General features: G+C 37.3%; 2 protein-coding genes across 2 annotated transcripts; one reads left to right on the top strand and one right to left on the bottom strand.

Annotated features, from left to right (window-relative positions):
- The first annotated feature begins 6,992 nt into the window (after nt 1-6,992).
- On the top strand, nt 6,993-8,354 carry LOC149956631 (uncharacterized). Its single transcript, XM_090166894.1, has 2 exons — nt 6,993-7,910; nt 8,034-8,354. Exons 1-2 carry the CDS (start codon nt 6,993-6,995, stop codon nt 8,352-8,354), a joined length of 1,239 nt encoding a protein of 412 aa, XP_090023020.1.
- A 918-nt stretch (nt 8,355-9,272) lies between these two features.
- LOC149956630 (uncharacterized) lies at nt 9,273-10,038 on the bottom strand. Its single transcript, XM_090166893.1, has 2 exons — nt 9,706-10,038; nt 9,273-9,506 (listed from the first exon to the last, which is right to left on the bottom strand). The coding sequence occupies exons 1-2, from the start codon at nt 10,036-10,038 to the stop codon at nt 9,273-9,275; spliced, it is 567 nt and encodes a 188-aa protein (XP_090023019.1).
- Between the last annotated feature and the right edge of the window lie 7,057 nt (nt 10,039-17,095).

The following is a 17,095-nucleotide window of genomic DNA, read 5'->3' as shown; positions in this document are numbered from 1 at the left end:
CCGCGCGATAAATTTACGAGAATAATTTCCCGTCGCCGTTATATCGAAAATTTATTTGATTCGGGATTCCCAGAACTGTAATGTTGTGATCGAGTGATTAGAAAATAAAATGGGAACCATAATTATACAAAATTATAAATGTTTATTTTTATTCAGAACAGTTTATGGAACGTTCTTGATTTAACTTAAGTGTCTAAAACTAGATTTGTCTTAGTTCATCGTGCTTGAAACATAAACCAAAACACACTTACACTTAAGTTAATATTATAAATTATACTGAGTAATTTTAACTAAATTCAAACTACCTAACTATAAACTCCGTCTTAATTAACAGCTGAGAGCTACTAATTACTTCCAATCTACTTAATTAGCCTCACAGGTTGAGTTGACAATTTCAAGGGTATAATTAGGTTATTCCAATTCAAAAAAATAACAATCAATTTTATCTTACAGCTGAATTGAATTAGTTCACAATTACTTTAACACTTTTAGTCTTAAGCACGCACTGTTAATACACTTAAGTCCATTCACTCACGTTCCAAACGCGAAACACAATTTAACTCTTTTCTTGGCCGAAGAACGAACATACTAATTAAAACCGCAAAGTTACCTCATAACTTTTGACCGACACCAGGACCCCGTCCTGTAGTATTTCGTCTGACAGCCAAGAACTAAGAAAGACTAAATCTTCTAAATTGACGGCAACGGCCTTATATACCTTTATTTCGTTTTTTTTGACCCCTCGAGATTTGGCTAAAGTTCGAAAAATTGAAGAGATTATATTTTTTACCCGGTTTGATTGTTAGTTCTCCAGACGGTGGCGCTATAGTATTAATTTTATATAGTTTCCACGGGAGTTTTGAATAATTATCCTTTTTCTAAGCGTTATTAAAAGGTAAAAAACCCGCCTTACCATAATGGTATCTTTACTTTTTATTTCCCTAAGGGAAGTCAATGGCTCGGCGGTAAACTATCTGCCTTGTAACGATGCGACCCGAGTTCAATTTCTGAACATGATCAAATAAATTAAAATACTCAGATGTTTAATTAAATATAAGATTAATATAATTTATTAAAATTTAATTCAATATAAGATTAATATAATTTATTAAAATTTAATTAAATATAAGATTAATATAATTTTTAAATATTTAATTAAATATAAGATAAATATAATTTATAAATATTTCTTTTAATATAAGATTAATATAATTTATAAATATTTAAAATGATGTAGAAAAATTATAGTACCTAACGTTATAACTTTGTAAATGACATTCGCCAAAGCTGTTTATTAGAAAAACACCGTAACTTAACAAGCGTTGGTGGCTGAGTGGTTAGAGTAAATCTCTTGCATGAGGCAGACCCGGGTTCGATTCCCGGCCGGCGCCAATAAATCGCAATATGGTACTAAGACGAATACCGTGAACAATTGGTGGAAACCCTGCCATTGGACGTTGAGAGGTTGCATAACACTCAGCAATCGATCCGCCCCAAAGCTATTAAGTAGAAGCTGGAGAGAATCGCCCGTACAAACACAACATACTCAATATCACAACCATCAAAACACACCACAATCTCTACACCCACAACCGTCATAACACGAACTCAACATTCACAACCTACGCATAAACATTACAAAAACGTAATACACCAAACCGTCACGACGGTGAGCGAAAAAACACTATCCAAACCAAACCGCAAATGAATCCGTTAACGCTCACCTTTACACGGAGGTTTTGCCACCCCTTCGAGAAACTGTGAACGCAGAGATTTCGAGAAACTGCGTACGCAATTATTAACCTTTGCACGGAAAATGCGAACGCGTTCGCAGGACAGACAGACAGACAGACACGGTGATTGTAATAGCCAACCAACAATACCAAAGAATAGACAAAAGCAACATTATCTCGATCAGTAATAACAACATAAGACCCTTCAGTTGCCTACAACAGAGATACTTATTATATTAACAAAAAATTGTGTATCCGGAAAAAAATAAACGTACTGACAATTAAATAGTAAAGAAAACGTCATTGATAATATACAGGGTGTCTCAATTTGCGCGATCAGGCCATTTTTCTCAAAATGTATTTATGCTAGGGTTCTAAAATTTTCAGGGTTTATTTGTTAGGCGTGGAAGGCTTTGGTTACTAAATTTCAGAAAAATCGAACGTTTTGTGCCGTTTTGGAATTTTTTTTTTTTTTTACCGGTAGGTGTCACGCAAAATGTTTCAATAGAAAAGTTGTAGGGCATTGTCGAAGGTGTAAAAATAATTTTGGTTCGGTTGAAAAAGAACAATTTTTCACTGAGTTTAGAGGTCGGGGGAAAAACAAGTTGTACTAGCAAACAATAGCCATTAACGTAAACAATCGTACATAATCACAACACACATATTCATTTATTTTAGGGAACTTATGCTTTCAGCTATGTAGTTAATAATCAGATCTGCAAAAAGGTATTGTTAAAGAAAATTATTACGTTCAACACCTAATTAGACAAAGTAGACAAAAACCGCGTCTTCCATTTCGACGTGGTTACGAGTAAGATAATCAAACAAAGATTTGTAGACCAAAAATTACGCTTATTTTAACGTGAAATATCAATTGTCCGAGTAGTATTTAAAGCGTTTACATTTCAAAGTTAAAACATTATCTCAGCTTGGCCGATTTTTGTACAGTATGCTTCTTTACACTCGAGATCAGCGCGCTCATATGCTAGAATTATTTTACGGAGAAGGTCGTCGTAATGCTATTCTAGTAAGTCAGTTATTTAGACGAATATTTCCCAATTGCAGACCAAGTCATACGACGGTTCTTAGAGTGGTCCGCGACTTCGACAACTAGGGTAATATCAATCCGAGGTTTCGTGATCTAACACCACTCGACTTTTTTCTTTGGAGATTCGTAAAGGACTACGTATACCAAACACCTGGGACGAGCGTTGAAGATTAACGACAAAGAATCATCGAAGCATGTCGCCGGGTGACTCCAGAAATGGTTCGGGGAGCATTTCGCAATATGCAACATCGTGCATATTTGTGCATTGCATCAGAAGGTGTCATTTTTGATAACATTTTGTAGAAATCATTAAAAAACATTTGTCACTTGGGCTAATTATTATTTGTTTATTTTTCGAAATCTTATAACTGAAATGCATGTTACCTACAATTCGTTAAAGGCTATTGCCTGCTAGTACACCTTGTTTTTTTCCCCGACCTCCAAACTCAGTGAAAAATAGGTCTTTTTCAACCGAACCAAAATTATTTTTACACTTTCGACTATGCACTACAACTTTTTCCAGAACGGCACAAAATCGTTCTATTTTTCTAAAATTTAGTAACCAAAGCCTTCCATACCTAACAAATAAACCCTGAAAATTTCAGAACCCTAGCATAAATACAATTTGAGAAAAATGGCCTGATCGAGCAAATTGAGACACCCTGTAAATTACAGATTAATTATATAGCGTAAACGGAATCCAAGACTCAGCCGTTGTATCTCAAAGGCCTAAAACCGCGCTCCCGGTTCAATTCCCAACGAATTAAAAACAAGTTAACAAAAATAAAAAAATTGCCTTATCATAATGGTTCCTTTACTTCAATATTTTGCCTGTGATGTCCTGTGCTTTCAGGGAAGTCAGTGGCTCGGTGGTAAAACATCCGCTCAGAAACACTATGACCCGGGTTCGATTCCTGATCACGATCGTATTTTACATGTAAATGATTAATTAATTATAAATTTAATATAAATTTAATTCAAAAATGTTTAAAATATTATAGAATCAATGGACATAAATTACTTTATAACAGCGTAAAAGACTTTCGCCAAAGCAGTTTTTGAAAAACATCATGTCTATACAAGCGTCGGTAGCTCGGTTTTAGAGCACCCGTCTGTGCAGCCGACTCGGGTTCGAATCCCGGCCGGCGCAATTTATAACGAGTCGTATACCTTGAAGATTTGGTGGAAACCCTGCCATCTGGGTGCTAAGACGATTAACGTAACCCTTAGCACTCGGTCCGTCACAAACAAACATTCCAGTCACGCACAATTACGATACACAGAGGAATAAAATATTATACTACACGCAATGACGAGAAAATGGTTTTTGAAAAAACCTTTTACCTAATATCAAACAATGGCTAACGCAGTGATTTCAAGAAACTGCGTACACAGTGATTACACTTCTCACCGAAAATGCAAACGCGTTCGCAGACCAGACAGACCCACACACACACACCCAAGTTTGTACATGATAGACAAGTGAGGACCAAGTTTAAATAATGGACGTGTTGTGGGGACCTTAGAAACATAGGCTTAATAAATAGCTAAATTGAGATTTTTATTGAGTTGCAATCGGCATATAATGAAACATTCGTAACGCTAAAAGAACTCATTAACTTTATATGTGGGGACCCTCTGACCCACAATAATTTCACCGTATACCTGGGGACTATACAATCTAACTTCAAAAAGCAGTTTATAGATGTCACAACGATTGGTTACTGCTAAACTTCAAATGCGGGGACCTTGAGACCTATTATATTTTTTTTATTCAAAGAAGGAAGAAATAAGGGCTGATAGAGTCTGAGAACACCGCGAGCCCGGAAAATATACTTTTTTGCATGTTACATAAAATTAAAGCAATTAATTAATATAGTATTCGAAGAGTCAGAGTCATCCTGGTCAAAACCATATACGTGAGTGGCGTCGGTAGCGAAGCCACCACTGCCGAAATAAGTCTATTGCATCAGATTTACCTTTAGAGGTATTAGTTCTTCGCGTTGATATAATGTTTGGAGAAGTAGCATCATAAGGAAAGCGATGTATGTCACGGCGAAAGTCAGCATACAATGGGCAGACGTTAAAGAGGTGGAAGACATCATCTGACTGCTGTCATAGAGGACACAGAGGTGAAGGACGGATGCCATATTTATGGAGCAGCGCACCAGTTGTGAGACGGCGACAATGAAAGCGAGATAGCAATACCTCCGTTGAGCGGGAGAGGTGAAGTGGGGAGACCCAATCTATTCTGTTCTGTCTCGGGACTGCTGAGCATCAGTAGATTGTAGCGAAGACTGATAATATTGACACCTAATAAGCGCATTATAGTGACGGCGAAGAGGGCGTGAAGAGTGAGTGAGACGTCGTTCATGTGTGTAAGGAGGTACCGTGGCTTTTTAGCTACGGCATCCACTTTGTCATTATCTATAGGGCAGGGCACCAGAGGAGCTCAATGGGAATGTTCAATTTGGAGCAATGTGTTGGAATAGTTGTTACAAGGGGGTCCGGATTGCGGGTCTCCAGCACCGTTAGGGCTGTGAGATAGTCAGTGCATAAGATAATATGTTCGGGAGGAAAGTCTGAGGCGAGTTCACTTCGGGTGATGTCATGACCTCCGTTTAGTGTGATAGTATAATCAGGCTTGCCAAACGAATGCCGAGGCCTATGGGCTGGTTGCCAGTTTTGAGGGAAGTGTCCGTGAAAATAGCCAAAAAGGTATGCCGGAAAAGAGGGGTAAATTTCTCTAGAAAGGAATGATAAAGTTCCGTTGTGGTCACCGATGATTAAGACCTCGGGAAATAATGCGTCCAGAACTTAACAGAGTAATTATACCGTGGTGGGAGGGGGCTGGCGTTTATCGGTATCAGAAGTGCATTCAAAAGGGTAGGTTGCAGACCGTCGACCAGTTAAAGAGAGTGTGTGCAAAGATGAGTCTTAAGTATTTGCTTCCGTTGTGGTGGAAGGACACGGAAAATGATATCGTGTGGACCATTTATAAACATAGTTTGTCGGGAGGAAAGAAAATTGTGTTCTAAAAGCGTGCGTCGAGTAGGTAGAGGCATTAAAGACAGTTCAGCGGTCATGGCTGCTGCTGCAGTCGAATTTAGGACCCCGAGGATGACGCGGAGTGCCATGTTCTGGCAAACATCTAGCTTGCGCAGAATCGTATCAGAGGCAGTCGCATACAGTTAGGAACCACAATCAATTACAGGTCGGATATATTTATATTACACTGTCCATAGGGGGAGGGGTCAAGGCTGTATACTGGCGTGCTTACTTCCTAGGAACAAAGGTTGGCCAGGGTGTGAAAGCGCAACGGATAGCTTCCATCACATCCCAGACCATCCGGTTAACCTCCCCGAGGTGACCCTGGAAAGAGGTGTACTCTTACAGATGCCGGCGGATCTAGAGCTTGTCATCTCGAGAAACCGACTTAGCTTTCGGGCTGCGAGTTTGGGGTGCCTATGCCCTCTCGTCGACATGTTGTAGGTAAAACCATGTCAAGGTTTTCTACCATAAACTCACGCCGACTGAGGGTCAAGCGATGGGATATTCTTGTTCATCTTTTGATGGGTAATACCCTCTATCGCAGGGTGTGAGTGAAGCGAATATATTTCTTTAGCCTATCCTCGATCAAGACCGTCCGGTGCAGTTATCAATTGATGCTGCTTCCTCCCGAGGTGACTCCGGGTAGAGAAAACAACTTCTTTAGCTAATTAAGCGGATCTAGAGTAGAGTTATCTACTCGATAAATTTTTGAGCTAAGCATCTCATTAAACTGTCGTGCCCTCCACATAATGTGTTTATGGGACCAACTGCATGTTCGGTCTGTTAGGGTAAGTCGCTTCAGCGCATGGGTTCCTTAGCTCTTCGGAGCTAGTAGTTCCTGCCAAGGGGGAACCTATCTTCGTTACTTCGGCGCCTGGTTTCTTAACTCCTTGGAGTTAGTAGTTCCCGTAAGGGGGAACCAGGTCGTCCGCATTCCGCCATAGTAAGCTCTCTGTCTACGGTCATCCCAGCAGTTTGCTTGTGTTTGGGGGCTTATATATTTATGTTGAGAGATCTTCGTTGAAGTTACAACAAGGCTACCCTGTCGGATGCAATGGGCTGGCAACCCTCCTGGAGGGATAATAGCTGTCCCATTTATGTAAAGGAGCTTGCGTTTTTGAGAGCAAGGATTGATTTTAAGCCTAACCCTAAGCCCAAAAATGGCTGAGACATTTAACTTTGTGCAAATTAATCTTGGGAAAGGTAACGTGGCAACTGCCACTTTACGGCAGTTTTGCCACGAAAATAAAATCGATATTGCTATTATGCAAGAGCCCAACGTGGTTGATTCCGAGGTAATTGGGCTACTTCTTTCGTCCAGGGTGGTTTGCTCCAGAGAAAACCCCAAAGTCACCATCGCGATCTTTAATCGCAGTATTGACGTAGTCAGTCTTCTTATTGAAGACTACATTACCGTTGTTAGCATAAGTATGGGGACCCTTACTGCGGTTGTGTTCTCCGTCTATATATCTCCGCCCCCTTCTGAGGTACTGGATGAACACCGACATAAAATTGCGGCCCTAGTTGGCAAGCTTACTGGGCAAAATATTATAGGTGGAGATTTTAACTCCCACCATGCCCTCTTGGGTTCAAAGGCTAGTTGTCCCAGAGGGAATGCTTGTGTCGACTGGCTGGGGTCTCTTGACCTGGTCGTTTTAAACGATCCGGGTTCGAGCTCAACCTTCTCGAGCAGTAATGGCAATAGTTGGATAGATCTAACGATCTCATCCACTAATATATTTGATAAAATCACTGACTGGGGAGTCAGCGATGAGATAACAAATAGTGATCATAACTTTATTACTTTCTCTACTGCGTCCGATGCTGCTCCGGAGACGGAAAGGATCATTAAGCCTTCCGATCTCGACTTAGATCATTTTTGCAACCAGGTTGAAAGTAGGTTCAATGCTCTTAAGATTTATCCATTAGATACTACTGATCAAATTGATCATTATTCTTCTGCTATAGAAGAAATTTTTAAGGAGGCTAGCAATAATTGCTCTAGATGCAAGGGCAATACTAGGAACTTCAAGGCTGCCCCTTGGTGGAATGAGCGTCTTTCTGAGAAGTGTAAGCTGGTACGCTATGCTAGAAAGCAGTTTCAGCACTGCTCCGACCCGTTAGTTAGGGTGGGACTTAAGGCTTCTTTCATCAAGCTCCAAAAGGAATAGAAGTAGCTAATCAGCTCTTCCAAACTCCAGTCTTGGCAGGAGTTCTGCACTTCGGTGTCAAGGGAAGATCCATATTCTCTTCCGTACAAGCTTGCTACTGGAAAGTGCAAGCGACGTGTGGCTATCTCTGCTGTGGAGCGGGCAGATGGCTCAATGACGGAGGGACTGACAGAGACAAATCAGACTGTCTTAAACGCTCTGTTCACCAATGACTCAACGGACGATGACCTTGAGGAGCACAAGGCCATTCTTGATTCGGTAGAAACCGATTACTTCGCAGAAGATGATTTTCCCTTCAATGAAACCGAAGTATTAGATACCATCTACGCTCACGTCTACGTGAAAGAGTGAGACCAAAAAATCCAAAGCAGTCGAACTTAGGGCCTGTTGCAGAAGTCTGCTTTGCTAGAATCGCACATGTTAAATTCAATGGGCTAGCACTTTGGCTAGAGCTTTTGCAACAGGCCCTTAAGCTGCAAAGTATGCGACCATAGGATGGTAAATTATATATCAAACGATAGGAAATCACATGGCCTCAACAGGTTTTGTATTTCTTTGCCCACCCACGTATCCTGAGTGTGGGTGGCGTCCAAGTTTTAATCTTTCAACTTAGGGTAGAATTTTATATATCTAACGAAAGGAAATCACATGGCCTCAACAGCTTTTGTATTGGTTTACCCACCCGCGTATCCTGAGGGTGGGCGGTGCCCACTCTTTAACATATGATGATAAATTATATATTAAACAATAGGAAATCACATGGGCTCAACAGCTTTTATATCAGTTTTCCCATCCGGGTCTCCTGATGGTGGGCGGCATCCACTCTTTAACTTAGGATGGCAATTTATATATCAAACGATAAGAAATCATCTAGCCTCAACTGCTTTTGTACTAGTTTGCCTACCTGGGTCTACTAAGGGTGTATGGGTTTGCCCACTTGAATACACTGATGTGGCTCTAATATTACGGCCTGGGCCAACTTGTTATTAGTACGTTAGCTAGTTTTTACGGATGATTAACGGCTTTTTGTTTAAGAGTAAATGACATTAAAGTGGTTGTAGCGCTGTTTAGGGGGATACAACTGTCAATGCTCCAAATATTTACTTTTTCGAGGTCGCTGTTCAGTGCCTGGCAGTCGTTAATGTTATTAATTTGTCTGTATAGTTTGTTATCGTCCGCGAACCCCTTACGGCCAGTGGTGGTAGTATTGTTGTTATTGTTGTTGTTATCCAGTTCCCAAAAAATGTCGTTAGAAAAGATGATGTATAGTTATGGTCCCAAACTGGATCCCTGCGGAACTCCAACGTTGGTTACGTAATTAGTGTGGGTTAAGACACCGTTAACTTTAATGTGATTAGTCCGGTTAGTGAGATAACTTCTGATCCATGATAGAATACTCGCTCCAAGGCCATATGCTTTCAGTTTTGTTAGTGGAATATGGTGCTGCGTCCGGTCGAAGGCTTTACTGAAGTCGAGGCAGAGGACGTCGACTTTCTTCTGAGTCTGTACATGAGGTGCGGTATCGTTCATAAATGACATGAGGTTAGTTAGGGTTGAGCGTTTTTGACAGAATCCGTGTTGATCAGAAGAGAGTAAAGGTTTGAATCAGGAGCTGAGATATTTCGAAGATTTTAGCGAATATTAAGAAGCGAGAGATTGGACGATAGTTAGTCTTGTCGGTTTTGTAGCCTTTTTTGAATACAGGGATAACGATGACGTTCTTCCAGAGGTAGGGTAATACTCCGGTAGTTAGTGATAGATTGTATATGTAGAGTACTGGAATGAAAGTGTCGGTGCTTCCTTTGACGATGGTGGCTGGTACACGATCGATACCCAAAGATTTTTTAGGTTTTAGTTTCTTGATGGCTTGTTTTACGTCTTCGTCGCTGATGTTAAGTTTGCAGCACGGGTTAGTATTTTTACTCGCGAATTTGTAATCGGCACGAAAGTTTTGACCTGGTCCCAGATTGGTGAATTGCGATTTGAAAATTTCGAATAGCGGATCGGTCTCTGAAACTATGTTGTTATTATCCATTAGTACTATGTTAGAGTTGTAATAATAAACATATTATAAATACTTATAATAAACATAATATTATAAATACTTATAATAAACATATTATAAATACTTATAATAAACATATTATAAATACTTATAATAAACATAATATTACAAATACTTATAATAAACATAATATTATAAATACTAATAAGAAACCTAATATTATAAATACTTATAATAAACCTAATATTATAAATACTTATAATAAACATAATATTATAAATACTTATAATAAATCTAAAATTATAAATACTTATAATAAACATAATGTCATAAATACTTAAAATAAATATATGCAAAAATATAATATGATATTAAATAAATATATACAAAAATATAATCAGAAGTAAATGAACGGAAGATATAGACATAGCACTTAGAATCGGAAAATGAATTAACATACTTTTAAAAGTTTTTTTTGAACTTACGGTAATAGAAAATTAAAAAAAATTAAACAATCCTTTTAATTTTTGGGAATATGCAGCAACCACCAGTGACCTCACACTCGGTCCGGCTGGGGTCCGGTAGTTGCGGTATACATCAACACTAACATTAAACCTTTGGCACGTGCATCGGGAATATTTGGTTTTTCCGTGTAGTGTAACCCAAAAACCTTTCGTCGTCGTGTACCCATATGTATCCTATATTATACTTTATTTGGCCATTTTTGTATTTTCTTCTATTGTGCCTAATGGTGTTTCCTAGGTTTTCCTTTTTTTACGCATTCTGTATCCTAAATATTTTCTTATAATTCCCGTTAAAATTTTCTATTTTCCCTATAAATTTTTCGTTTCATTTCCCTAGTCACCTTGCAAGTTATTATTATTATTATTATTATTATTATTATTATTATTATTACTATTATTATTATTATTATTATTATTATTATTATTATTATTATTATTATTATTTTCTAACTAATGATTGCTGGCTCATGGTGGCCGTCGCGCAGATAGCTCTACGTCTGAAACAAACCGTTAATGAAGAGATAGAGCTTGTGGCGTACTTATGCTGGGAGTGGGAGGATGTTGAGAAAAGATACGTCGGTTTCCAAATAGCTGGCAGCAGCGCTCGGTTTACATAAGCGCAGAGAGAGAGCGAGAGGTTTTGAAAACTGCATTAGGGGGGGGGGGGGGGGGCGTAGAATTGTCATTTTCCCATGTTATTTTCCATTTAAATATTTTCATTTTAAGTTGTCAAAAACATTTTTGTTTGCCATGGCAAAACGGAAGCCCATCGTAACTTTTCCCTTTAGATGGTTTCATCTTACATTTAGGCTACGTCTAACTATACCCCAACTTTAAACAAAATTATTGATTATCACCTCGGGTCGTCTCCTTGTAAGTGCACGTGTGTAGATTAAAAAGTAGGGAGGGGGAAAAGTGGAGATGCTCGTGGGGGAGGACAATTTTGAGTGGCATCTCCAACCTGATTCTTATTGGGCAAAATAAAGTCCCCGAAATCAAAGGGCCAATGGGGGTCTTAACTATGGGCGGTACTCTCCATGACCGCTCAACGCGTCTAAACGGGTTTTACGGATGACTGAAAAGTACAACTCTTGATTTTAAATAAATTGAAAATGGTCTTAGGAAAGGTGCCCCTAACAAGCGAATGGCTAAGTGCCCCGTCGGTGTCTAGCGCATCTAGCGACGACTTAGAATAGGTATTCTCCACCTCGGAGAACGAGTCGTAAGTTTAATTATGTTTTATAAAGTTATGATGGATATTTTCCGTAATTTCTAATTCTTCAATTAAATGATTAGGCATACCGTCGACGAACCGGAGTGGCCCCAACAAAACGCGCTTATTGAGGAATTGCCCTCATCAATTTTGAATGTCAATGGTTTTGCGTAAATATACCACCTTTATTATTTCTGATATGATTTATAATATGATTTTTAATTTCTCAATATATATTTATTTAGAATTATGATGTCATTGAATAGAGCTTTCTTTTCAATCAATTCATTTCCCATAGTTGAATTTCGAACTACAGTGCTCGTAACAGCAAATCATCAATTTTATCAGTTAATCATATTTTCGGATCAAGCTTAATTTATCAATATATATTTATTTAGAATTATGATGTCATTAAGGTCCCTTCTCTCCCCCCTCGTTATTATTCACTGGGGTAGTACTGGGAACTGTGGAAGGCATAATTGCCACTCATATGTTCCCTGTGTATGTATAATTAATATATATATGTACTTTCCTATAAATTTTACTTTCGTATTTTAGTCCATCCCGAAACGCGGAGGGTATATACACCCCTCCACCGGATGGATATAATGAACTGAATGCCGATGGTTTTGCGTATGTATTATTTCTAATAATGTTTTAGTGTTGTATTAAGTATGATTATTATTAATATATATATATATATATATATATATATATATATATATATATATATATATATATATATATATATATATATATATATATATATATATATATATATATATATATATATATATATATATATATATATATTTACATTTTTATTTTATTTATCTTCCTTAACTAGTATTCTAACTTCGTTAACGGCGTTTTTCATTCGGCGGAGGGATTTTCAACAGTTGATGGACGAGGAGAGAAGGGAAGCGTTACATAGGCTGGACATTTTCATTATTGAATTTGTTATTTCAGAAATAGGAAGAGCATCCGTGCAAAATTTTCCTACAGCGTTACGAATATAATTTAAAAAATAATTGTTAAAATTTGAATAAAATTATAAAAATTTCAATGAAAAAATCTCGGACTAATTCAATAATTTATTTTTATTCATTCTTCAATAGTTTTTTGTATAAAGTAAAGATGTCTTCTTGTTTAAATGTTGCTATTACGTCACAGTCTCCTACTTTTACAAGGCTATACAAGCGCGCCCTACAGTTATGACGAAAATAAGTTTTCTAGCGCGCATGAAATCGTTCTAGATTAGATTCATCACCTCTCAAACATGCCGCTAATGCGCGTGCCATTAATAATTTGGTAAGTGCTTATTTCAAATATTATTTTTTTCGTCTTATTTGAATCAAATCCTCTATTTCCTACCCTTAGCTGGACACATATGACCCCTCCAATAGCTCCCGAAGAGGGACGAGACAATTTTTATTCAGGTAATTTGATTAATCAATTTAATACCCACCACAAATCAATTTGTTAATTTTGAGTAAAATATTTACCCCCCATATTCTCTCTCTCTCTCTAGTCGGAGACGGGAATACCCTACGGGGCCAATAAAACCGCGCTTCGTAGTACGGAGAGATCTATTTCACTGGGACTCACCTGCGGAGGTGTTCGAAACGATGGAGCTCATTAGCATTTTTTTGAGTTGGTGAGTAATTATAGACTGACATAGTATGAATAGCAAGATATTGATTAATTTATTTTTTAAATTAGAAAGTAAATAAAAAAGTTGAACCATCCATTTTTTGTCTTTTCTACAAATATTAGGTATATTGTTTACATTAAGCATATCTACAAATAAAGACATTTTACATTATATATGGGATTTTAACATAAACTTCTTAAGTGGGGGGGTGTAAGGCCAGAAGTAATAAATAAGTGTGAGCCTAGTGGGTCATGTAGATTATCGAAGCCGGGTATGGCCAGAAATGATAAACACTAAAAGCACTATGTATGTAGCGCTATAAGTACCATAAATATAATAGAAGTATGACACTCCCTATTATCATAACACTGAATTCTTTAAAGATAAGACTGGTTCGACAAAGACCATGTAAATAAAAAAACCTAAGAAGTAATTGACTTGAATTTACGATTATATTAGTTATTTCCGTATTTGGGAGCAAGAAAGTTAGTTTCCGGAATCACTCTACAACTGACAATCATTAACCGAAATCGTTCAGGGTCATACTTATATTATTATGTATCTTATGGTAGTGCTTATAAAATAACTTTATATGTAGGATTGTAAGTCCTTAGCATTATCTTTTAAAAGAAAAAGGCGCCCAATGTTATTTAAATCACCCGAAAGGTTATTTGTGCTTAAAAGTTTTTTCACTAAATTTAATTATTTTTAATTCCACGACCTTCTCCTGACTTCTTAGCCTTTTTTTAAATTCCTTAATTTTTTTCCTGGCTTTTGTTTATCGCTCCGACAAAAAAAGATATTTTGGGTAGTACAGGCTTGTTTTTTTAATCTTATATCTAATTGAAAAAATATGCCTACTACTGAACGAATCGTCACAGGGTTCGTGCGAAAATTTCTAATCTAAAATCTCCGACTTTTCCAGGTTATCCCTAACCAATTTTTGACAATATCCATGACCTTTTTTGGTTATATTTTTTGACATTTTTTAATTATTTTAGGTCAAAAGTTCTTTGTTAAACCTATCCCTGACGTTAGACGAATTTATTTAAATCCCTGACTTATCCATCCATTTTACAGATCCCTGACTCATCCAGGTTTTCCAGGATATCCAGGTTCTGTACGAATCCTGTCGACATTATTTGTATGTTTTCGCGTATCCTGAACAACTTTTCAATTGAAACTTTTTGCCTTCCGCCTACCGGTTAAATGAAATAATTTTTTTCTTCCAAAACCGTGAAATCTCATCAGATTGAGATAGCTATCTTATAAACATACCCTTCCAATTTCTGGATTAAATAGTTTTTCAGAAAAATACCTGGGCCGATCAAATCTAAAAACCCCTGTACAATAGAGAAACATGGCTACACCGGTTAAGAATTTATTTGGTACGTGTCACGTGTGGGTGAAACAATAACATTCATTGGCTTCTTTGGCACGCGGGATAAAAACGCACGGATTAAGTTTAAAACCTACAAAACCTCGATCGAACTTTAATCAACTTTTAACTCTATACATGTATACTACATGAGAAAACCTTAGAAATTTGTAAGAAGTTATGGAAAATATGGGAAATGTGGTCATCATGTAAATGTTTTAGAAATGTAATCATTTCGGTAAGACAATGTAGAAACATTGTGGAATAATTTCTAGTTAATTAGAAAAACCAAATTATTAAAACACTTGGTTTAAGCCATGATTTAACCCATGTGGTTTAAAAAGCCAAACCTGTCTAAAAGAAACTCATTTCTCCTAAAGGATAAATAAAAATCGGTACTATTGTTACAATAAACCAAGTACAATAAGATAAAATGGGAAATTGCCGAATCAGCCCCCCCCCCGCCAGCCCTACGAGTGCTACGCTCAATAAATTAATTATTAAAAAAAAATTATTTGAGACGCTTTAGCCCTTTCGATATCTTTAAATTGCGTATGATCAGTATACGAATTCCCAAGAGTGTGGTGCGTATACCAATGTTGTACCATTAAAACTATTCGTAGTAAATGTTGGAACTGAATAATTTGTTGAACGGTCAATTTTCCAATAACCGATTCAGGGTTATTATCATATCGCGCGCTGATTTTTTCAGGTTCCTCAATTACTGATAATACACTTTTAATATATCGAAATCTTTTACCAATTTAACTTTATGATCTGGTACTCCGATGGATTGATTAATATAGAAAGCTAATAGAGGTATTGATATAAAAATGCCGTCCTTAAAAGTTAATATTGGTTCCGGCAGCGTGACGTTCGTTTTAACTAGAGTATAAGTTTGAAGACCCGTGATTAGACTGATCATATCGCAAACGATCAAGACGTGGTAATCCGAAAAGTACAGACTCGTATACGGATTATAAAAGCGTTTCGTCATTTCGATGACGCTCTCCCACCAATCTAACGATAAACTCTTTTTATTATTAAATGTTTTACGGGTCCTTGTAGCGGAATTTTACGGTCGGTAATATTTTTAAGTATAAATTGCGTAGAGCCACTGTATTTAGAAAGAGGGGCGTTGACAAATCTGCATAAATTTTTATAATCTAAAGCACTTGGTACCGTAATAGGATGGCCGCAAGGGAAATAACGCCACTCACTCATGTATTAGCTATAAACGCGAGCTACGGGTCGTTTCACGATTTTACAAAATCCACTTCCCAGCAAAGAATCAACGAGCTCTATAGCCTCATTTAAAGATATTTTACGAGTTAACTCTTCTGATGGATCAACAGAGACTAAACCGGTATTAGCTATCTCTAAAACCGATTCTTTGGGCGAATATTTAAATAAATGGGTAAATAAAATGGTTCGAACAACTGCTGATATATCCGTTTCGGTGAATCTTAGTTTTTCTTCAGATCTAGCTTCTTTGGTCAAATAGAAACCATTTATTAATTGACATAAACAATGGTCGGATTCAATTATGTTTTGATCATTAGGGTAAGGTTGAGAAGGCTTAATATCAGACAACGTGTATATTAATCGGGCGCTATTAGATTTAATGAATTAGGTATTTAGTGTTTACTTTTTCGATTTCGAATAAATTTGCATTTCCCTTTATACAGCAAAAAGTAATTGGCAATTTAATAATTTGAAAAAAATGGTTTGAATAAATGAAACAAGACGTACGACGGTCAGAATACACACAATCCTTCTAATGTGTTAAGTTTGTTTGAGCTATTCACAGCAACCTGCAACGCAACCAAAGTATATCCATGGTCACACATATATTCATATGTACACTTATTTGTTACTTCTAGTCATACTTTGAAAACATCGATCAGTGTCACTTATATTTTTTACTTCTGATCACACTTATTTCTTACTACTAGTCAGCCGTTGAGTGTCACACTTATTTCCTCTAGTGACTTATTTGTTACTTCTGATCACACTATTAGTTACTTCTGATCACACTTATTTGTTACTTCTGGTCATACGCCGAAGACTAGGCTGATCAGTGTCATACTTAATTGTTACTTCTGCTCATACGTTGAAAGCGCGGCCCACTCTGAACGGCCTTGATAAACGCCAGAGGGAAACGGGCGCGTAGACCTCTATAAACACGCGGATTTACAATGTTGGAAATTGCGGGGGTTCGTATACGCTGCCCAAAAAACCTTACTTAGAATTAAATTTAAGGAACGTATTTGCAATTCTAGGTTAAATGTAAACCACAGCTATTCAAAAATATAACT

This window comes from Leiobunum rupestre, chromosome 2 (genome assembly GCF_980474605.1).
Source record: "Leiobunum rupestre chromosome 2, qqLeiRupe1.1.hap1, whole genome shotgun sequence".
Classification (NCBI taxonomy): Eukaryota; Metazoa; Arthropoda; class Arachnida; order Opiliones; family Sclerosomatidae; genus Leiobunum; species Leiobunum rupestre.
Note: the sequence above shows the minus strand (reverse complement) of the source record. Positions and strands in the feature narration are given on the sequence as shown.

Coding starts and splice junctions, on each gene's coding strand:
- LOC149956630 (XM_090166893.1), bottom strand. CDS start 10,038: ATGGATAATAACAACATAGTTTCAGAGACCGATCCGCTATTCGAAATT. Junction 9,507..9,705: donor AGAACGTCATCGTTATCCCT/GTATTCAAAAAA, acceptor CCTCATGTACAG/ACTCAGAAGAAAGTCGACGT.
- LOC149956631 (XM_090166894.1), top strand. CDS start 6,993: ATGGCTGAGACATTTAACTTTGTGCAAATTAATCTTGGGAAAGGTAAC. Junction 7,911..8,033: donor TTTCTGAGAAGTGTAAGCTG/GTACGCTATGCT, acceptor TCCAAACTCCAG/TCTTGGCAGGAGTTCTGCAC.